Source organism: Crinia signifera, chromosome 4 (assembly GCF_055691185.1).
Source record: "Crinia signifera chromosome 4, ASM5569118v1, whole genome shotgun sequence".
Lineage (NCBI taxonomy): Eukaryota > Metazoa > Chordata > Amphibia > Anura > Myobatrachidae > Crinia > Crinia signifera.
In genome coordinates this window covers 11,117,884-11,139,961 of record NC_139220.1, presented here as the reverse complement: position 1 = coordinate 11,139,961, position 22,078 = coordinate 11,117,884, and the positions used below count along the sequence as shown (strand labels likewise).

The 22,078-nt window shown below is 48.7% G+C and overlaps 1 protein-coding gene across 4 annotated transcripts in view; it reads left to right on the top strand.

Annotated features, from left to right (window-relative positions):
* STK38L (serine/threonine kinase 38 like) overlaps positions 1-21,266 on the top strand; it is a 32,371-nt gene extending 11,105 nt beyond the window's left edge. The window contains exons 2-15 of one of the 4 annotated variants that reach the window (XM_083181073.1): positions 7,857-8,001; positions 8,679-8,730; positions 9,700-9,822; positions 10,234-10,317; positions 10,488-10,611; positions 10,992-11,146; positions 15,568-15,670; positions 16,161-16,264; positions 17,653-17,770; positions 18,000-18,123; positions 18,590-18,685; positions 19,262-19,353; positions 20,221-20,307; positions 20,509-21,266. In XM_083181073.1, the coding sequence (XP_083037199.1) occupies positions 7,868-8,001; positions 8,679-8,730; positions 9,700-9,822; positions 10,234-10,317; positions 10,488-10,611; positions 10,992-11,146; positions 15,568-15,670; positions 16,161-16,264; positions 17,653-17,770; positions 18,000-18,123; positions 18,590-18,685; positions 19,262-19,353; positions 20,221-20,307; positions 20,509-20,639 (1,527 nt within the window). In that variant the 5' untranslated portion in view covers positions 7,857-7,867 and the 3' untranslated portion in view covers positions 20,640-21,266. The remainder of the gene's footprint in view (positions 1-7,856; positions 8,002-8,678; positions 8,731-9,699; positions 9,823-10,233; positions 10,318-10,487; positions 10,612-10,991; positions 11,147-15,567; positions 15,671-16,160; positions 16,265-17,652; positions 17,771-17,999; positions 18,124-18,589; positions 18,686-19,261; positions 19,354-20,220; positions 20,308-20,508) is intronic. The other 3 variants (XM_083181074.1, XM_083181075.1, XM_083181077.1) reach the window with 3 other exon arrangements.
* The last annotated feature ends 812 nt before the right edge of the window (positions 21,267-22,078 follow it).

The following is a 22,078-nucleotide window of genomic DNA, read 5'->3' as shown; positions in this document are numbered from 1 at the left end:
TACATTTTTCAATGGTCGCCAACCGTCGAAGAAGATGTGTAAGGTGCACTCATGTGTAACGTAGCTCTGAGCAGCCTTATGGGGCCCCTACATCTACAGATCGATTGTCAGATTGGACTGGTTGGAACAAAAACCTGGTAATATCTGAGTGACCGCTTTTGGCAGTTTTTCAGCATTTCAAAGCAAATGGTCAACTGTCATCTGCTCTCATCCATTACCAGGATTTTTTTCCAACCTCCCCAATCTGACATTTGATCTGTAGATGTATGGCCATCTTTACACATGCGTGCACGCTGGGAAGCAAATGGGCGGGCAGCTGACATCCGGTAATCCCACTGGGTCCTGACCTAGGGAACAGGGCCTGGCTGCGGTGTCTGTAATCCCACAGGGTCCTGACCTAGGGAACAGGGCCTGGCTGCGGTGTCTGTAATCCCACAGGGTCCTGACCTAGGGAACAGGGCCTGGCTGCGGTGTCTGTAATCCCACAGGGTCCTGACCTAGGAAACAGGGCCTGGCTGCGGTGTCTAAGGACAGGTTTTCGAGGATTGTAATTATTCCCAGTGCAGGCAGGGGGCAGTAGACCTTCCTTGGTGTGGTATCCGGATGATCAGATGACAGTGTCTCTAGGTCAACATGGAAAGATCGTCATAGGTTTTTCAGGATTTAATTTTTTTTTTTTTAAATGTTTTGGACTTTTTCATGCATTCCCATCCACATGAACTCTAGTACAGTGTGGTCTGTATTTCAGAACTGATATGCAGACCACACTGTGCTAGAACACCACCGCAGAGGGCGGCACCTCCAGAACCACGCAGGTTTTTAAAGCGGCAGGGTGCTCGAACGAGCACTATAATAGTGCCCACTTTGCTGATTGGGGTCCACGTGATCAGGTGTCGACATTAACATCAACAGAATGTGTGGCAGCATTTTCGCTCGTCAACCTTTTCCACATTGACCAAGTACTATTCTCTTTATAATCCTTCGGTTCTATGGTTCTGAAATTCTGCGGCGCTGTACGACACGGGAATGTTGTTGTGGTGCTGCCAGCCTCTGCTGGGACTTGTATCTGTGTACACGTAGGGTGCCCGAGGCGCTGCTAAGGTGTAATAAATAATGTGTTCCTGTGTGTCAGGGTTGGAGAGATTCTATTACTTTGGTCTTGTGTTTTTGGTGTCAGTGCAGGTGAATTATTAATGTCTGGTCTATCGGGGGGTTTCCTAGAGGGGCCGGTCTCATCATTACCATTGGGGAGCGATTAGCAACGGCCATATATGTATGTGACTGTCCCCAAACCTAGCCAGGACCATCAGAACCCTTCACTTTGGGATTGGTTCCAGGTGATAGACCTACAGCGTCTACATAGACAATCAATAGGTCGGCCGGGTTAAAAGGACAATGGGGTCGAAAGGTGGACCTGAAAAAGGTAGTCACATGGGGATATGTTCCTTAGGTCGACATAGCCTAAAGGTCTACACAAGCGAAAGGTTGACATAAGTTTTTAATGATTTTTTTCAAAAAGTACTTTTTGTCATTCCAGTGGACACGGAGGAGGAATAGAATAGTGCCCAAACCTTTTTGTAATGTCGACTTTTCCCATGTTGACATTTTTGCTTTCTCGTCCTTTGACCTTTTTTCTTGAGTCAACCTTTTGCCTGTCGACCAATAGGCGCTGACCTATTAACGGTTTACATTGTGTCGACTGTATTATGACCCATACTCAACGCATAACAAGGTCGACATGAAATGAGATAATGGCTGCAATCTCCTCCACTTACTTTATATTTGCGGCTAACCCCCCGAAACGGGTGTTTTTGGAGAATTAGCCGGGCCCTAGGTGTTTCCTAAGGGTGTGGCTGTAATAGGGGGTGCTGCACGCTCCCTTCATGTTACACAGTGGTCTAAGAGGAGCCTCGTTATCCCACAGTGTAATCACTACAGGGATCCTGTCTGCAGATTTCCTTACTAAGACTTACATGTATATAATGTTTGTGCATTGAATCACGGAATAACGCACAATACCCTTCTTTCACCAAACCTATAAATAGCACCAGACAGAGGAAGAATGCAGACTGGGAATCTGGGGGGAAACTCTGGTGATCCTAGAGCGGGACACTCACCGGTCTCCTACGTGTCCTCCTGTCCACACCGCGGTTCCCACAGAGCGGCGCTGCCGGGCGATTTGTGATGCGCCATAGTGTTTGGCTTGCGATAATTTCATAGCCCGTATAAGTGCGCTATATCAGATCAGCGACTGCTGCACGTTTTATTTTTAAATTAAAAATCACAATAAGTGAAACTATTGTATATTTATGTGATTGCCGTAGAAATATAATCATTGAATCATTTTGAAAAAAATTGTGCGAGCGACTTTTACAGGTGACGTTCGTGTTTATGTGGTATTATATACGTTTTGGAACCATTATGAATATCTCCCTGAAAATAAACAATACTAGACCTATATAAAAAATGTCTACAGGTCAACATGTGTTTTTTCGCGTTTAAAAAACAAAAACACAACTGGCATTATTTTATACCCTAATGTAGCTTTCACATCACACTTTTAAAACGGTATATTGCCGTTTTTTTGCCTTTTAAAACGTTTAAGGCTGCAGTGTGAAAGTGTCATAGTTGAAATACCATTTAAAGTTAACTGGTATTTCAACACGTTTAAAAAGCAGAGTCCTACCCGTTTTAAAGCCAATTCAGAGCCGTTTTTTGTGCTGTCTAATGCCCCTTTCAGACCGCACTTTAAAAACGGTATATTGCCGTTTTTTTACCGTTTTAAAACGGTAATGTGTGCGGTCTGAAAGGTGCAGGACCACTTAACCGGTTAGAAAAAAACGTTTTTTCTAACCGGTTAAAATGCAGGGTCCTACCCGTTTCAGAACCGGTATTTTAGGCTCAAAATCGGTTCTGAAACGGTATTTAGGACCCAGCCAATGAGTTGGGTCCTAAATTCAGCACAGTGAATACTTAATGAGCGCTCATTAAGTATTCACAGCACTTTAGTGTGTCGACGCCCCCCGCGCGTGTCGACGGCCCCTTCCCCCCCGCGCGTGTCGGCGCCCCCCCCGTGTCGACTTACCCCGTGCCGGTATCTCCGTTGTGGTTCCCGGCACTGCAGCTCAGTATGCTCGGAAAGCACTTATGAAAAAAGTGTCTTTCAGAAAATGGCTGCCCCCATACGAAAGACAGTTTTTTTAAACTGGGTTTCCTATGGGGCAGCCATTTTCTGGAAGACACTTTTTTCATAAGTGCTTTCCGAGCATACTGAGCTGCAGTGCCGGGATCCACAACGGAGGTACCGGCACGGGGTAAGTCGACACGGGGGGGGGGGGGGGGAACGCCGACACGCGGGGGGGTCGACACGCGCGGGGGCGTCGACATGCACGGGGGGCGTCGACACGCGCGAGGGGGGGGGAGCTGCACGGAGGGGAGGGCTGAAGGCTGCACTGGCTTTGACCCTGTATTTGGAAAGTTTCCAAAAACGGGTCTGCCAGTGTCAAAAAATCGGCACTTAAACGGTAATATACCGTTTAAGTGCTGCGGTGTGAAAGGGGTTTTATCTGGCAGACCCGTTTTTGGAAACGTTTCCAAATACAGGGTCAAAGCCAGATATGCGGTCTGAAAGCAGCATGAATGGCACTGAAATGGTATTTAGTAAAAAATAAAGGTTAGAGCACTGTGATAGGCTGTCCCTTCCCTGAACCAGAAAATAAGCTGTGGGTAGAAATGTGTTCAGAGGTTAAACGGCTTGACTGGTGATGTGAATGGTACTTAAACAGTATTTTTAAATGGTAATCTGCTGCAATATGAACACTAGACCCGTTTAAAATACCATTCAAAATTACAGTTTTTCAAAACGTTTCAAAATGTTTTATGTGATGTGAAAGCTACATAACATCCACTAGGCCCGGAGGGAGAATATCATCGTAACCGTATCCAAAGCATGCTGAGCGCAGCAGTACACTTTTACGTGTCCATGTCGACATTTGGGCCAAGTTTTGACTGTCGACCTTAATGTATGTCGACCTTCATACTCGACTGTTGTGCGACTGATTGACTGTGCCTGCGAAACGCCCGTAGTACGCATGTGCGAGGCAAAACAACGAAAAAACCCTGTTACCGTTTGCAGTGTGATAACAGGAAGCCGGTGTTTTGGGTTGTAACCGGTCATTTTCAGGGAGTGTCAGAAAAAACGCAGGCCTGCCCCGGCGGTTTCAGGGAGGACGTGTGGCTTGCGTATGGATTTGGGTTATGGTATGTACCATTACTACAATGTCTACAGTCATGGTTGACCACTATTGGTCGACAGGGTCAAAAGGTCGACATGATTTTCCCCCCATTTTTTTGTGTCTATGTCGACATAGGTCGCTGTACTCGCCATGCTATTAAATTCTCACGCCACATATCACAGGGCCCCTGACATCCGGCCCTCGGTGTGACGCTCCTCCTGTTGCCATGCAGTTACCCCGGAGTTGGTAACCAGCCAGGGTATCTCTGTGCCTTATTTCCCCCCTTTCCTCTGTGGCCGTCAGTCCCAGCAGCCTGCTCCCAGACACCGCAGCTCATTGTCCGAGGTTTGTGTTTGCCAAGTGGCAGAAAGAAGTGGTGTTAGAACCTCACAATGGTTTCGGCTGTGACAGATGCTTCCTGCACCCACCTGCAGATCACCCCCCCGGGCCTATTCCAGCAGTCTTCGGGCCCATAGACATGTGCATCCTAGCACCTATTACCGAATATATTGCTTTATGTCGCTGCCTTCCTTCTGTGTTCCTCATTCATGTCTATATATTACTGGGAAGCTGTGCCTTTCAGGTCGCCTAGATCAAAGGTTCTCAACCTCAGCCCCTCAAGTACCCCCAACAGTTCATGTTTCCCAGCAGGTGCGCTCATTACTCACTGACACATTTTAAAAGATCACATGTGGAGCCAATTATTTCCCCAGTGATTCTGTGTGGAGACCTGGAAACTGCACTGTTGGGGGCTACTTGAGGACCGATGTTGAGAACCACTGGCCTAAATGTAGAACACCTCTGTGCCTCTGATCTGAAATTTGTCTTATCCAAAATCTAAAGCATCCTGCATTTCTGCCTGATATGAGGACATTGCTGAAAAGCACAGTAGGAACTTAGAAATCGGATGATTGCTAGAAGAGAATCATTGGGGGGTCAAGTCACCCCTAGGATAACTCTGATTGGACACCCCCTTATTAAATGCCTTTAGTCTCATCAGTGACAAGGGGGTAAGCATAGCTGCAGAGCCGACTGTATAGATATCTGCCCCCTGGTCCTGAAGTTCTAGCCTTCCACAGACGGCTACTTGGCTGGTATTTCAGACCTCTCCCGCACCTCGTTCACGCAAATTGCCATCTACAACCTCTTCAGTGGCTCCAGCGCATGTGTGTGTGTGTGTGTGTGGGGGGGGGGGGGGGGGGGGCGCGCGCCCCTAGGCACGTGCCTCGTGGGAAATCCGCCACTGACTAACGCATACACAAACCAAAGAGTAACCCATTTAAATGCCATCCGTAGACCTATAACCCTGCGGGAACTTGTCTTATATAAAACAAATTTAAAATATGCTAGTCTGCCTTCTCATTGCATGTGTTTTTTAAAGGTACGATGACACTTACTAACCCCTCCCCTTCGCTCGTTTACCAACAGCTGTGACCACATTCCACAACTCCTATAGACTATTGTAGAGGACAAAAAGGTCAAATGACTAAGCAAAGCAAGCTATGTTTTCTACTGGTCCTGTCCCGGGGGGTATATTTCCGAAAGGCAGATTTTTTTTATCATTGATTTACAGTAGACCTGTAGTAAATATGCCCCCCCCCCCAGGTGGTGATGCAGTGCTTTGTTTACACCAATTCTGTTACTCTTGAGCTTCTGTACTGCTCTGTGTTGCTGTAGGATAAATAAACTGTCCTGACATACCTGCTTATTAGAACGGGATGGGAGCCATAACAAGCTGGACCGGTTATCAGTCTTCTCCGCTGATACTGATACATTAATGTCTACTGTGCATCTTCTTGCTCTTTACAGATATATATATCAAGACCTATTATGTAGCGGAAATCCATTGTTTTAGCATAATGATGTATTTAGCTGCAGTTATTGCTATAGCGCACAGATTGCGCTGCTTTACAGAGAGGCTCGCAGGCATTCACATCCGTACCAGAAGAGCTTACAATCTATTTCCCCCATCACTTGGACAGGCACACTTGTGGGTAACTTATGGCAGAAGCCAATTAACCTACCAGCATTGTGGCTTTTTTTCCCCTTTTGTGTTATTATTTTGGGAGGAGCGTTCCCAGTAATTAACCCCTCCTCGCCTGCTTGTGATGTTTAATATACTTGATAATGGAATCTATAAGAGTTAATACAGAACAATGCACGCAGGGAACTCGCTATACAAGTAGCCAGTGCTGCATCTGTATTCCAGGTAAAATCCAAACTCCTGATGTTCACTATTAAGTGATCTTGATTGCAGGGTGCCGGGTAATAGTGGCTGCCTGGTACCAACTGTTTTATACAAGCTGCTGATATATATATATATATCACCATGTCTCACCTGACCTTCTGTTTATACTCACTTCTACCCCTTCTGTGTCACCCCTGTCTGTCTGCCCCTTCCCTTTACAATCTAAGCTCTCACGAGCAGGGCCCTCTCTCCTCATGTGCTTTTCTTAGACTATATATCCGCCGACCTGATAATTGTGCCGGTGTCCTGTCCCCGATGTAACTGTCCTATATTTACCGTGTACTTGTCCTTTATTGCCTCCTACTGTAATTTATTATTTTAATTTTTTTGATCATTCATGTATTGTCAGGCGCTGCTGAACCCTTGTGGCGTCATATAAATAAACCATAATAATGATAATCTGAGGTTGGATGCCTGGCACCTAAACAATAAACGCTGCCTAACAAAGGTTCTATACAGTACAAAACCGATGTAGCGTTCATTCTAGCACCCGCCATCTTTGAAAACCTATGCAGTTCCTCTTCCCTGCCTGGGGTGTCACTGTCTGCTGTAGTGCTTCTAGCACAGTCTGGTCTGTATATCAGCACTGATATGCAAACCAGACCTGTGCTAGAAACACCACAGCAGACAGCGACACCCCAGGCAGGGAAGAGGAACTGCATGGGTTTTCCAAGATGGCGGGTGCTAGAATGAACAGTACTTTTTGGAACGACGGACGTGTATTAATGGAGAACGCGTCTTACTAGGTATCGCTGTACAGATGTGGTCTAATAGATCTAGGTAGACAGTCAATATGCCGGCAACATATGGTCAACACATTCCATAGCTGCCTCGTCTTCAGCGGTTTTGGCCGCTGTGTTTACGGTGGGGTTTCTACGCGGCATAAAACATGGCCCGATATACAGTCGTCCGTTGAAGATGCTGCGACGTTGGAAAGAGCCACGTAGTAAATTCAGGGCCTAGACTTGCGTTCATTTGTCTGATGAGTGACTCGAGTAATGACAATATTATACATGGTCTGGGAAGATGCCACCTAGTGGTCAATAACCACAAAAAATACACAAACTAAAAGCAGAATAATTCTACAAGCCAATTTTGGTTTATTGGTGTAAAAATGATCTCATTGTACTTTAGAACAATCTATTGCAGTCAGACTGGAGAAAGTGACCCAACCCCCCCATCCCCCCCACCTACTCCACCCCCCAGGGACTGTACAGCGACAGTGGCCACTTCTAGGGGATAACGGAAAGTTCCTTACAGAGTTGTAATGGTTTATATTGAGCGTCTCTGTACTTTTTGGCAGAATGTTGGAACGTTTTTTATCCCTTTATATACTTTTATTGACCGTGTTTAATGTGTTTTTGTCCCCCCAGTGCTTGTAACGATGGCGATGACTGCTGGGAACGCCACATCCTTTCCCATGAGTAACCACACCCGGGAGAGGGTGACTGTGGCCAAACTTACACTAGAAACCTTTTACAGCAACCTCATCCTACAGCACGAAGAGCGGGAGACCAGGTACCGTCCCATACCACCCCCCCCCCCCTTCCCCCTCCTTGTTCCTTAGGCAGTGGAAACTTTTTCTAAGCCGCCTGTTCGTGTTTTGCTTGGCATTGGAACATGTGCCAACTGCCCAGGCGTAACGGAACGTCTTGTAGGATGTTTCTAACTTCAGTCAGTCAGGAGAACCGCGTTGGTTTTATAAACTGAGTGGACCATACACCAACCGGTGAGCCGCCACCTCCGATATGGTGTAGCCCCCAATTTTATACCCAGTTCCTTCACCGCAATGGTCAGGAGAGACCCCGTTCAGTCTCTGGGGATGAGGACCAGGAGCGGGATGTGTATAGCGCACTGGCAGTGACACTTATTATTTGTTGCGGCCATCAATTTGGGAACAGACCCCCATTCTAGTGCATTTAAGTGATCACGTAGTCGTATAAAATACTGCTTGTTGACCTTCCCATTGTCGATATACTGTATGTCGACCTTCATCGTGTTGACCTAGCGGCCATATCCCGCACCAAGATGCGTAGGAGATTGCTTCCTCTTAGCAGTTGCGCCCCCTGCACAGACCCTGGTACCAGTGATGTCATCATGCTGTGCCCTGTGATCCGGTCTTCCTTCAGTCCCTGTTCCGCAAGACTCCTGAATGTCCTATTGAGGTGACGCGTGTGCTATTCCCTCCTTAACAGGCAGAAGAAGCTGGAGATCGCCATGGAAGAGGAGGGTCTGGGGGACGATGAGGTGAGCAGTTCCTTTTATAATGCCATTTATTTAGCCGGCAGGTGTGTGACGTATCGCTGCACTGTGAGGCTTAGGGACTTATTCAGATGTGGCCGGCGGTGTGCCGCAGGGTACAGGTGTTCGGTACTTGGCGCATGTGCAGTACGGTTCTACACCGGCAGGTGCAGAATGGCAGCAGACTGTCAGTGACAGAGATTCTGCTGCCGTTTAGGGGCAGGGAAGGGGAGCAGACAACCTCCTGTTCACAAAACAGAGGCATGTCACCACCGTTGTAGGGGAGGGACGAGGCCAGTGTCCCTGTAGGAGGATGGACATTTTACGGCCTGTTTGTTGGATCTGCAGAGGTGAATAGCTTAATGGTGCGCAGTTACACAACTGACATGCGCCGTGCCTGCCCTCTAGTGATAGAACAGAGAACTGCATCCCTTATTTTATTCCTACGAGATTTCCATCCAGCCTTTCTCTATGATTAGTTATATGATTGTCTCTATTTCACAATTTATAGTAATTGCTTGTTTGCTTCAGTTTTACATTACATATACTCTTTTTATGTTCTAGTCATGTATATTGATCTCATTCCATACTGCCCCACTCACTTACTGTAGATAAATAATTAGTAGCAACACCTTCAATCTCCTGAGAATTCATCTGGGAGTCGAGCTTTTAGCCCATGCGGTTGTGACGATAGAACTACCTGCCCCTGCCTAGAATCCTTCACTAAAAGGCTCAAGACTTTCCTGTTTACTCACGCGTTTCGATAATATCTCCACGCTCTCTGTATTGTAAGAAAAGCTTTTCTGTGCTTTTAATGTTTATGTACTGTATTACGTTCATTCTGTCTGTTAAGTTCCTTGTGTTCCATTGGAGAAAGAGAGCGCTATACTATTATTTATATTAATGTTGATTTAGTATAATATTATTACCTGAGGTCTTAGGCGGCCATTTTAACTTTTATTTATTTTTTTACAGAAGAGACACCGACGCTCCCAGCACGCTAGAAAAGAAACGGAGTTTTTGCGCCTCAAGAGGACCAGGCTGGGCTTGGATGATTTTGAGTCGCTGAAGGTCATCGGCAGGGGGGCGTTTGGAGAGGTTTGCACTTTTTAGTTTGGCTTATCCAAAATGGTGGAACTGTTGTCATCAATAAAGGTGATTCTTGGGGATTCACTTATTTTTCCCCTGCGGACACCACTGGATGGCGCCAACAGAACAGTTCATCTGTTGCTCCATTCGACGCATTTAGCCGCGTGGAGACACACATTAAGCTCACAGCCCCCGAAAGTGTCCTGCGTCATGCCTGTTAGCTTAGTCCATTGTCGCGGCTTTGCGTGGGTAAAATCAGTCAGTTTTGGAGCGACGTGTGCGTAAAAAAAAATCCGATGTCGCTCCCAAGCTCCTGTCAGACGAAGATCGGATGCCATAACACTATGTAATCACCACCTTCAGCGATAATCCCAATTACCTACAGAAAGACTTGTCTATCATTCTGTGCATTTCTTGTAGGTGCGTCTTGTTCAGAAGAAAGACACGGGACACATCTATGCAATGAAGATCCTCCGGAAAGCGGACATGTTGGAAAAAGAACAGGTGAGGGTAGAGCAGAGCACCTGTCATTAAGAGGGGTGTCTATACTGACACTTCCCTGGTAGAATAGCACCATGGTCCCTGAATGTCCTGTTCCTGTCCATAGCTGTGGACCCCATTCACAATAACTGCTGAAGGTATATAAATAGGTTTAACATTTCTCCTCTATGCAGGTGGCTCACATACGCGCCGAGCGCGATATATTGGTGGAAGCAGACGGCGCCTGGGTGGTGAAAATGTTTTATAGCTTCCAGGACAAGAGGAACCTGTATCTGATCATGGAGTTTTTACCTGGAGGTAACGGCATCATTTTAGCATTATAAATCTAATAGTTATGGAAAATAATTGCTCCCTCTTACAGGAAGCGGCTGTTGGGGAACCTGGGCTTACCCCCAGCTTGTGATTGGCTGCACGTGGTTATGTTTAAGTCTCTTATAGGCTTCAGCTTTCCCAGGTGCTAAATCTACCGATCCATCAAATAGTCACATCACCTGGGAAATTGTCATCTTGTAATTATTAGTTTGTATATGGACTGTCATTGCCCAAAGTAGGACCCACAGAAGACAGTGGAGATCTATATCCATTCTCAAACAAAGCATATAAAATACTGAAACCTATATAACCATCTGTACTATTAAGTGGAAGTTCCCTTTAATCTTCTGCTAATGTTTCTATAGGGGACATGATGACGCTGCTCATGAAGAAAGACACTTTGACAGAGGAGGAGACACAGTTCTATATCGCAGAGACCATCTTGGCCATTGATGCTATTCACCAACTGGGATTCATCCACCGAGATATCAAACCAGATAATCTGCTGCTGGACGCTAAGGTGCGATCCATGGGTCTGGTTCTAGGCAGGACGTTATTTGTGTTTAATCAGGTTTCCTCCGTATATACAGCTAACCGGTTACACAGAACAGGACAATCTGTAAAGCAAATGGGGGACTATACAGTTATACCATGAAGTGTATAGTGTATGACTTGTAGAAGGATTGTGTTAACACACAAACACACCTCAATCTGTACAAACATATCCTCACTAACACTAATTTCCAGATATACTCTGTGCTGCTGGGGACCCTGCTCCTCCCACTATATAACTCTCAGTCTGTGGCTTCCTGCTGCCCCCATTCCTCTCCTCCCATCATGTCACTGTCCCTGTCACATGCAGCCCTGTCCTCACTGACACATCACTCATCTCCTGATATACTCTGTGCTGCTGGGGACCCTGCTCCTCCCACTATATAACTCTCAGTCTGTGGCTTCCTGCTGCCCCCATTCCTCTCCTCACATCATGTCACTGCCCCTGTCACATGCAGCCCTGTCCTCACTGACACATCCCTCATCTCCTGATATACTCTGTGCTGCTGGGGACCCTGCTCCTCCCACTATATAACTCTCAGTCTGTGGCTTCCTGCTGCCCCCATTCCTCTCCTCCCATCATGTCACTGTCCCTGTCACATGCAGCCCTGTCCTCACTGACACATCAATCATCTCCTGATATACTCTGTGCTGCTGGGGACCCTGCTCCTCCCACTATATAACTCTCAGTCTGTGGCTTCCTGCTGCCTCCATTCCCCTCCTCACATCATGTCACTGCCCCTGTCACATGCAGCCCTGTCCTCACTGACACATCACTCATCTCCTGATATACTCTGTGCTGCTGGGGACCCTGCTCCTCCCACTATATAACTGTCAGTCTGTGGCTTCCTGCTGCCTCCATTCCCCTCCTCACATCATGTCACTGCCCCTGTCACATGCAGCCCTGTCCTCACTGACACATCACTCATCTCCTGATGTACTCTGTGCTGCTGGGGACCCTGCTCCTCCCACTATATAACTCTCAGTCTGTGGCTTCCTGCTGCCCCCATTCCTCTCCTCCCATCATGTCACTGCCCCTGTCACATGCAGCCCTGTCCTCACTGACACATCACTCATCTCCTGATATACTCTGTGCTGCTGGGGACCCTGCTCCTCCCACTATATAACTCTGTCTGTGGCTTCCTGCTGCCCCCATTCCCCTCCTCACATCATGTCACTGCCCCTGTCACATGTAGTCCTGTCCTCACTGACACATCCCTCATCTCCTGATATACTCTGTGCTGCTGGGGACCCTGCTCCTCCCACTATATAACTCTCAGTCTGTGGCTTCCTGCTGCCCCCATTCCCCTCCTCACATCATGTCACTGCCCCTGTCACATGCAGCCCTGTCCTCACTGACACATCCCTCATCTCCTGATGTACTCTGTGCTGCTGGGGACCCTGCTCCTCCCACTATATAACTCTCAGTCTGTGGCTTCCTGCTGCCCCCATTCCCCTCCTCACATCATGTCACTGCCCCTGTCACATGCAGCCCTGTCCTCACTGACACATCCCTCATCTCCTGATATACTCTGTGCTGCTGGGGGACCCTGCTCCTCCCACTATATAACTCTCAGTCTGTGGCTTCCTGCTGCCTCCATTCCCCTCCTCACATCATGTCACTGCCCCTGTCACATGCAGCCCTGTCCTCACTGACACATCACTCATCTCCTGATATACTCTGTGCTGCTGGGGACCCTGCTCCTCCCACTATATATCTCTTAGTCTGTGGCTTCCTGCTGCCTCCATTCCTCTCCTCACATCATGTCAAAGCCCCTGTCACATGCAGCCCTGTCCTCACTGACACATCACTCATCTCCTGATATACTCTGTGCTGCTGGGGACCCTGCTCCTCCCACTATATAACTCTCAGTCTGTGGCTCCCTGCTGACCCCATTCCCCTCCTCATATCCTGTCACTGCCCCTGTCACATGCAGCCCTGTCCTCACTGACACATCCCTCATCTCCTGATATACTATGTGCTGCTGGGGACCCTGCTCCTCCCAATATATAACTCTCAGTCTGTGGCTTCCTGCTGCCCCCATTCCCCTCCTCACATCATGTCACTGCCCCTGTCACATGCAGCCCTGTCCTCACTGACACATCCCTCATATCCTGATATACTCTGTGCTGCTGGGGACCCTGCTCCTCCCACTATATAACTCAGTCTGTGGCTTCCTGCTGCCCCCATTCCCCTCCTCACATCATGTCACTGCCCCTGTCGCATGCTGCCCTGTCCTCACTGACACATCTCTTATCTCCTGATATACTCTGTGCTGCTGGGGACCCTGTGCCTCCCACTGTATAACTCTCAGTCTGTGGCTTCCTGCTGCCTCCATTCCCCTCACATCAGATCACAGCCCCTGTCACATGCAGCCCTGTCCTCACTGACACATCACTTATCTCCTTATATACTCTGTGCTGCTGGGGACCCTGCTCCTCCCACTATATAAGTCTCAGTCTGTGGCTTCCTGCTGCCTCCATTCCTCTCCTCACCTCATATCACTGCCCCTGTCACATGCAGCCCTGTCCTCACTGACACATCACTTATCTCCTTATATACTCTGTGCTGCTGGGGACCCTGCTCCTCCCACTATATAAGTCTCAGTCTGTAGCTTCCTGCTACCCCCATTCCCCTCCTCACATCATGTCACTGCCCCTGTCACATGCAGCCCTGTCCTCACTGACACATCACTCACCTACTGACATACTCTGTGCTGCTGGGGACCCTGCTCCTCCCACTATATAACTATCAGTCTGTGGCTTCCTGCTGCCCCCATTCCCCTCCTCACATAATGTCACTGCCCCTGTCACATGCAGCCCTGTCCTCACTGACACATCACTCATCTCCTGATATACTCTGTGCTGCTGGGGACCCTGCTCCTCACACTGTATAACTCTCAGCCTGTGGCTTCCTGCTGCCTCCATTCCCCTCCTCACATCATGTCACTGCCCCTGTCACATGCAGCCCTGTCCACAGTGACACATCACCCATCTCCTGATATACTCTGTGCTGCTGGGGACCCTGCTCCTCCCACTATATAACTCTCAGTCTGTGGCTTCCTGCTGCCTCCATTCCCCTCCTCACATCATGTCACTACCCCTGTCACATGCAGCCCTGTCCTCACTGACACATCACACATCTCCTGATATACTCTGTGCTGCTGGGGACCCTGCTCCCTCCCACTATATAACTCTCAGTCTGTGGCTTCCTGCTGCCTCCATTCCCCTCCTCACCTCATATCACTGCCCCTGTCACATGCAGCCCTGTCCTCACTGACACATCACTTATCTCCTTATATACTCTGTGCTGCTGGGGACCCTGCTCCTCCCACTATATAAATCTCAGTCTGTAGCTTCCTGCTACCCCCATTCCCCTCCTCACATCATGTCACTGCCCCTGTCACATGCAGCCCTGTCCTCACTGACACATCACTCACCTCCTGACATACTCTGTGCTGCTGGGGACCCTGCTCCTCCCACTATATAACTATCAGTCTGTGGCTTCCTGCTGCCCCCATTCCCCTCCTCACATCATGTCACTACCCCTGTCACATGCAGCCCTGTCCTCACTGACACATCACTCACCTCCTGACATACTCTGTGCTGCTGGGGACCCTGCTCCTCCCACTATATAACTATCAGTCTGTGGCTTCCTGCTGCCCCCATTCCCCTCCTCACATAATGTCACTGCCCCTGTCACATGCAGCCCTGTCCACAGTGACACATCACTCATCTCCTGATATACTCTGTGCTGCTGGGGACCCTGCTCCTCCCACTATATAACTATCAGTCTGTGGCTTCCTGCTGCCCCCATTCCCCTCCTCACATAATGTCACTGCCCCTGTCACATGCAGCCCTGTCCTCACTGACACATCACTCATCTCCTGATATACTCTGTGCTGCTGGGGACCCTGCTCCTCACACTGTATAACTCTCAGCCTGTGGCTTCCTGCTGCCTCCATTCCCCTCCTCACATCATGTCACTGCCCCTGTCACATGCAGCCCTGTCCTCACTGACACATCCCTCATCTCCTGATATACTCTGTGCTGCTGGGGACCCTGCTCCTCCCACTATATAACTCTCAGTCTGTGGCTTCCTGCTGCCCCCATTCCCCTCCTCACATCATGTCACTGCCCCTGTCACATGCAGCCCTGTCCTCACTGACACATCACTCATCTCCTTATATACTCTGTGCTGCTGGGGGCCCTGCTCCTCCCACTATATAACATACAGCCCTGTCCTCAATGTCACATTTATGCAACAATACAGATTAAATAACATTATTTCCATACATTTTGCTTGCATCAATGAGGATGCTAAGGAATATTACATTATTACATGGTAGCCTATTTTGCCGGCAGTGACATCCCCCCTCTCTCTCACAGGGTCACGTCAAGCTGTCGGATTTCGGGCTCTGCACGGGTCTGAAGAAAGCGCACAGAACAGAGTTTTACAGGAATCTCAGCCATAACCCGCCCAGTGATTTCAGTGAGTACCGCAGATGTCTGTACAGAGCATTACTTCTGCCTTATACACACGCTGGGTCAGACTAATAACGTTCTATAGAGACCGATCTATTGTCATTAACATGTGGTTATGTCATAGGTGCTTAGGAAGAATGTGTATTCTAAGGATGTATAACCGTTACTGCCAACGTCTGTGTTACCTTGCTTTCCGGGTGCAGTTTGCCTTCCATACTGTCGCTGTGTCCTGTGGAGTACTACAACTCCCATGATTACGGACTGTGGCAGTAGTGTATAGTACCAGGTGTAATGTTGGAATAATGTGTATGTATCATAGTTCATTGATTCCTCTGGATAATGCGGGCTCAATATAGCAGTCAGGCTGGTGATGTCATGTGACTAATGCGTGTTATTGCAGAGAACATACAGGGTACCCGTGCTGTTAATATGGGTGTAACTGTTACTATGGAGACACTATTGAATAATACATATACATTTTACTCCTGTTCCTTCAGTTCTGCAGCATTGTCACACACAACATTTTGTTTTAAAATCAGCGTTCCAGAACATGAACTCCAAGAGGAAGGCGGAGACCTGGAAGAAGAACCGAAGGCAGCTGGTGAGCGCAACTGATCGGATATTCGGCCACTTGGACGTGATTGGGTATTTGGGAGTTGGGGTGCTCAGTCATTCGGGTGCATTCAGGCACGTCCAACTGATCGGATATTCGGCCACTTGGACGTGATTGGGTATTTGGGAGTTGGGGTGCTCAGTCATTCGGGTGCATTCAGGCACGTCCAACTGATCGGATATTCGGCCACTTGGACGTGATTGGGTATTTGGGAGTTGGGGTGCTCAGTCATTCGGGTGCATTCAGGCACGTCCAACTGATCGGATATTCGGCCACTTTGGACGTGTTCACGCGGTTGGGTATTTGGGAGTTGGTGCGTTCGCTCGGGCAAGTTTGGGCACTCAGATTTGGGTGTTTGGCTGTGTTTACGCACTTAGGTGTATTTGCATGCTCGGTAGAGTTTTGACGCTTGGGCACATTTGCGCAGTTGGGAGGTCGGATGCGTTTGTGCGCTCGGTTATTCGGAGGTTTTATTGCGATTCCCTGTGCTTGGGCGCTCAACTGTTCAGGTGCGCTCAGATATTGGGGCTCTCCGGTATTCGCTCGAGGGCTCAGGTATTGGGGTGCTCAGGTTGAGTGTTTGGGTGTTCTGGCTTCCAGGCAATCGACAGGGGAAGCAGCAGCGGGGGGGGGGGGGGGGGGGCGGAGTGCAGTTGACAGGGTGAGCGACGTGTGTGTGGGGGAGTGACGACGGCGCACACAAACATATCAGTGGTGCGTGCCGGCAGCGCAGCTCGCACACCACTGAAGGGATTCAAATTTGTATTAAATATAAGATAAATCTTGGTAAAAATGTGATCTGCTCAAAATATTTTGTCCATGACTGAAGGGGAGTTCAAGGGAAATTTTAAGATGAATGACAGATCTTTCTAGTGCGTGGGCACCTTAACAGTCACACATCAGTCTCGGGGACTTGCCGGAAATGAGTCTGTCAGGGTAGAAACCTTCAGCTCTCCATCTGCTGTGGAACTACACATACCAGCATGCCCTACCACAGTTGTAGCACGCAGTAACAGCAATACTGTGGCAAGGCATGCTGGGATGTGTAGTTCTATGCAGCAGGAGAAGGAGCATGGAGATCGGAACCTAGCATGGATGATAACAGATAGAAGCAGCATAAGGTCCCAGCACCAGGTGTCCAGGTCCGGCTCCAGTTTGACCACAAGTGAGGACACAGCTGGATCCCTGGGGGGGGGAACGTCTGCTGCCATTGGATGACTAAGTTATATAGGTTGACACGCCCCCTTCAGCACCCAATCACATTTGCCGCCAATGACTGATCCCGATCAGATGGCATTTGGCCCAGATATTCCACACGTTACCCGTATTCTGTGTCCACAGCAGTCTTGGCTCATTTATTCATTTGTATCTTTCAGGCCTATTCCACCGTCGGGACCCCCGATTACATCGCCCCGGAGGTCTTTATGCAGACGGGCTACAACAAACTGTGCGACTGGTGGTCGTTGGGAGTCATTATGTACGAGATGCTAATAGGTACGGCTGTTGCCAGTGGCGACTGTGTCCTCCGCTCCCCTATCCCTGCCTACACCAAGTGAGGTGTGGGGGGGGGGATGCGGTATCGGAATCTGAGAAATGTTTTCACCCAGACTGTTGTTGCCGCCGCTGCAGTGATTACAGAGGAATGTTCCTAGTCCATTGTTACTGACATCTCCATATTTTACTGACGCGAGATAACAATGCAGCTTTGTTCTACGTCACACAGGATATCCCCCCTTCTGCTCAGAAACGCCACAAGAAACCTATCGGAAAGTGATGACTTGGAAAGAGACTCTCGTGTTTCCCCCTGAGGTGCCAATATCCGAGAAGTCCAAGGACCTAATTCTCAGGTCTGTGGGGTCAGGCGGGGGAGGGAGGCGTATGAGAGCTGATATTACTATTTATACTGGTTATCACATGGTTATCGGCAGCCAATAGTGTGCCCAGGCTGGCCATTCGCTAGTGTTGGTGTGATGTCACACGTTCCTACAGAGCTGATTGGCTCCTATTACTTGAAGCCTGTGCCCACTAGACTGCCCCCTGTCGGACACATGGGCACATCCAAGCTCAGGGAAACATGATATTGGGTAACTTAGTGTTCCTTCTAGGAACTGGGCAGGACGCTGCAGCATAAGGGGGGCGTCACCAAAGGGCCCTGCCGAAGTGACTGCGCTGCCGGGGAATTGCTGGGCATCTCCATCTACGGCGCCGCTGGGCTTCCCCGTGCACACCTGCGGGGACATGCAGCAGGCTCTTCTAGCAGGACACTAGTAACCCGATATTTTAGTTTTACGGTGTTCCTTGTCTCTATAACAGGTTTTGCAATGACGCAGAAAACAGGATTGGATCAAATAGCGTTGAAGAGATTAAAAGTCACCCTTTCTTCGAGGGCGTGGACTGGGGTCACATCCGGTAAGAAACAGCAGACTGCCCGTGATACAAATGACAGAGGACCATGCTGAATGAATGAATAAATATTGGGGTGGTTTCAGTCTGAGAGTGGGAGGAGCAGGGTCCTCAGCAGCACAGAGTATATCAGGAGATGAGGGATGTGTCAGTGAGGACAGGGCTGCATGTGACAGAAGCAGTGAGATGATGTGAGGAGGGGAATGGAGGCAGCAGGAAGCCACAGACTGAGAGTTATATAGTGGGAGGAGCAGGGTCCCCAGCAGCACAGAGTATATCAGGAGATGTGGGATGTGTCAGTGAGGACAGGGCTGCATGTGACAGGGGCAGTGACATGATGTGAGGAGAGGAATGGAGGCAGCAGGAAGCCACAGGCTGATAGTTATATAGTAGGAGAGCAGGGTCCCCAGCAGCACAGAGTATATCAGGAGATGATGGATATGTGTATCTGGCTAACCTCTGTCCTGAATGGGTTCTTGTGTGAGAGCAGACTCAGACTTCTTACGGACCTGACGTGTAGACTGATCGCTGACAGCTGACGCTTTGTTGCTCATCCTGACGCTGTGTTTCCTGTTCACTCAGGGAGAGACCGGCAGCGATTAACATTGAGATAAAAAGCATTGACGACACCTCCAACTTTGACGAGTTCCCGGAGTCTGATATTTTGCAACCAGGTGCGTAGCGGCCATCGCCCTGACATAGGTGGTCTGTTACTTATTGTGTATCGGCTCCTGTGATTGGCTTCTGTCGCAGAGTAACCACCCCACCAGCTCTCATTATGTAGCCAGTAGTTGTCCTCATAGATTGTAAGCTCATCAGGTCACTGTGTGTCATTTGTTCTATGTGAAGCTTCTCTCCATATATACACTCAGCGGCCTCTATATTAGATGCACGGGTATTTAATGCTTAAAAGCATACAGATATGGTCAAGAGGTTCAGTTGTTGTCCAGACCAAGCACCAAGATGCGGAAGTACTGTAATCTAGGCCGCTGTAACCGTGTAACACCTGCTGGCGCCATATGATCAGAACACGCAGCAATCTATAGAGTTTACGGAGAGCCAACAAGGAACAGTCTAGTGAGCGCCCGCTGTGCGGGCAGAGTGCCTCATTTGTTCTCCGGAATGGGAGAGGTCAGTGGCGGATTATCGGGACGTTGACTGTGTCTGATAGAACACTGCGCACAATGGCGGTATGCAGAGGATCGTGCACATCGAGCCATGACGCAGGGACGGGGTACAGCCGCAGTCGGTCACGTCGGGCTCCTCTCCTGCCAGCTGGGCACAGGGCACCAACACTGGGCAGATGAGCGAAGCGTCATTGCAGACCTCATGAGAGAGTCCATTCAGAATTTGGCCTGAACCTCCCGGCTCCGTGGCTTCACCCTGCTCAGGGTGGATGGTTCCGGCTGATGTCGGTATTACGGCGCGGGGGACGGTTTCCCAGCACACAATAGGCCCCATAAGACCAATTGAGCATTGTATAAATGCCACGGCCTTCCTGAGTATTGCTGCTGACCACGTGCCTCCCTTTATGTCCACAGTCTCCCCATCCTCTAGTGGCTTCCAGCAGGGTAACGCGTCACGGCACAAAGCACACGTCATCTCCAGCTGGCTCCACGAACCTGACCGTGAGTTTAGTGTCCCCCCACAGGCATCCTAGGAACCCCTGCCACGGAGGATTCAGGCTGTCCCGGAAGCTGAGAGGGGGATACCTAATAACGTGGCCACTAATCGGGTCCTAGGACACGTGGTTTATAACAATCCTTTATAGATTTCAGGATACCCTCCGTGTCTGCGGTAACTATTAACCTCTCTCTCTCTGTTTGCAGTGGTGCCAAACACAACGGAACCAGACTACAAATCTAAAGACTGGGTCTTCCTCAACTACACCTACAAACGCTTCGAGGGACTGACGCAGCGCGGTTGCATCCCGTCCTATATGAAGTCCGGGAAGCTATGAATATGGCGCCCTCCTCTGGTCATTGGGAAGTAAACCAATTCTCAGGTATCCGCTGAATGAGACGGCTTCGGAATCCGGAACTAGCGACTGAGGACTGATCTACACGGAGGAAATTCTGCCGGCTTAGGATTTCTCACAGTGACGCGTTGGCAGAGTCCGCTGGGAAATTTGTGTTCTTGTCTCTTGTTTTTATTTTACCCTTGTCGGAGAGGGAAGGATTTTAAGTTATGTAGCTGAGGGTACTGGGATGAAGGCTCGTATGGTGCCCGTCAGTCGCTGGGCGTTGAGGAGCATTTATCTACGTACCGCGCCATTCTCTGCACTGTGATGTCCCGTGCTACCTATCCGCGTTGCGCTGGTCCGTGGGACTCGTGGACCGGTCAGTGACCGCCGCGGGATACTTAGCTGTGTTTTGTTTTAAAGAGGCAGCTGCCCATCGGTAGGGAAGAGGAACAAGTCATGAATTTCATTGTTACTTGTGGGTTTTTTTTAACAAAAAATATTTTTTAATTTGTAACATTATTTATTCTGTGGTGTAACTGTCATCTTTGTGTTTTTTTTTTCCCCTCCGTTTCTGATTGGTGGGGCTGTGGAATTATGTCTATTAATAAACGGTCCATTTTCTTATCTCTGTGTGTGTGTGTGTGTGGGGGGGGGGGGTGGGGGGGGGTGTGAGGGAGGATAGGAAAATGTGTATTTCCGAAAAGGGGAAAAGGTTTAAAGATTTTTTCGTGAGTATTTTTATTGAAAAAGAACAACCAAAATGAAACCTACAACCAGGACAATACCTGACAGTGGTATAAGAACAAGCGCATGATTCATCGAATGACAGAGTAATGTACGGTAACAGTAGAGTAGTGGGGGAAGGACATAAATGTGCGACTAGGTTTCCCTATATAAAATCATTATACCAACCCCTTTGTGACTGAGTACACATCCGTTATAACAGTTCCCTGATACAGTTTTTTATAGAAGTCCAAAAAAAGCACTTAAACAAATTAAAATCTGACCTGTTGGCTTGCCATGTGCATTATAACACGTGATAGGATAAACCTCATACGTGTCACCGTACTATGGACCGAATTCAGTCCTGATCGCAGGGCACATTTTGTTTGCAAATCGGGCAGCAGGGAACTTTTCAATGATTCATTTCCATAGATGAATCCATGTCTTATTTTAGCGGCTCGGGGGTTAACAGTACATTGCGTGTTGCCGAAAGGGACCGTTTCTTAAGTAGATTCTGTTAATTTTTTTAATTTGTTTTAGTTTAAATCTCTTACTTTTGTAAACACACTCTGCTCCCTGACCCTGGAGTCTGCTGCCCTCTGCTGACCGTGCTGAAAATGCATCTTTGGTCCCATGAAATAGTGTGGTACAATATCACCGGCCATAGTTTCATTATATAAGGGTAATGTGCTTTCGTTGTTAGAGTGATAGTG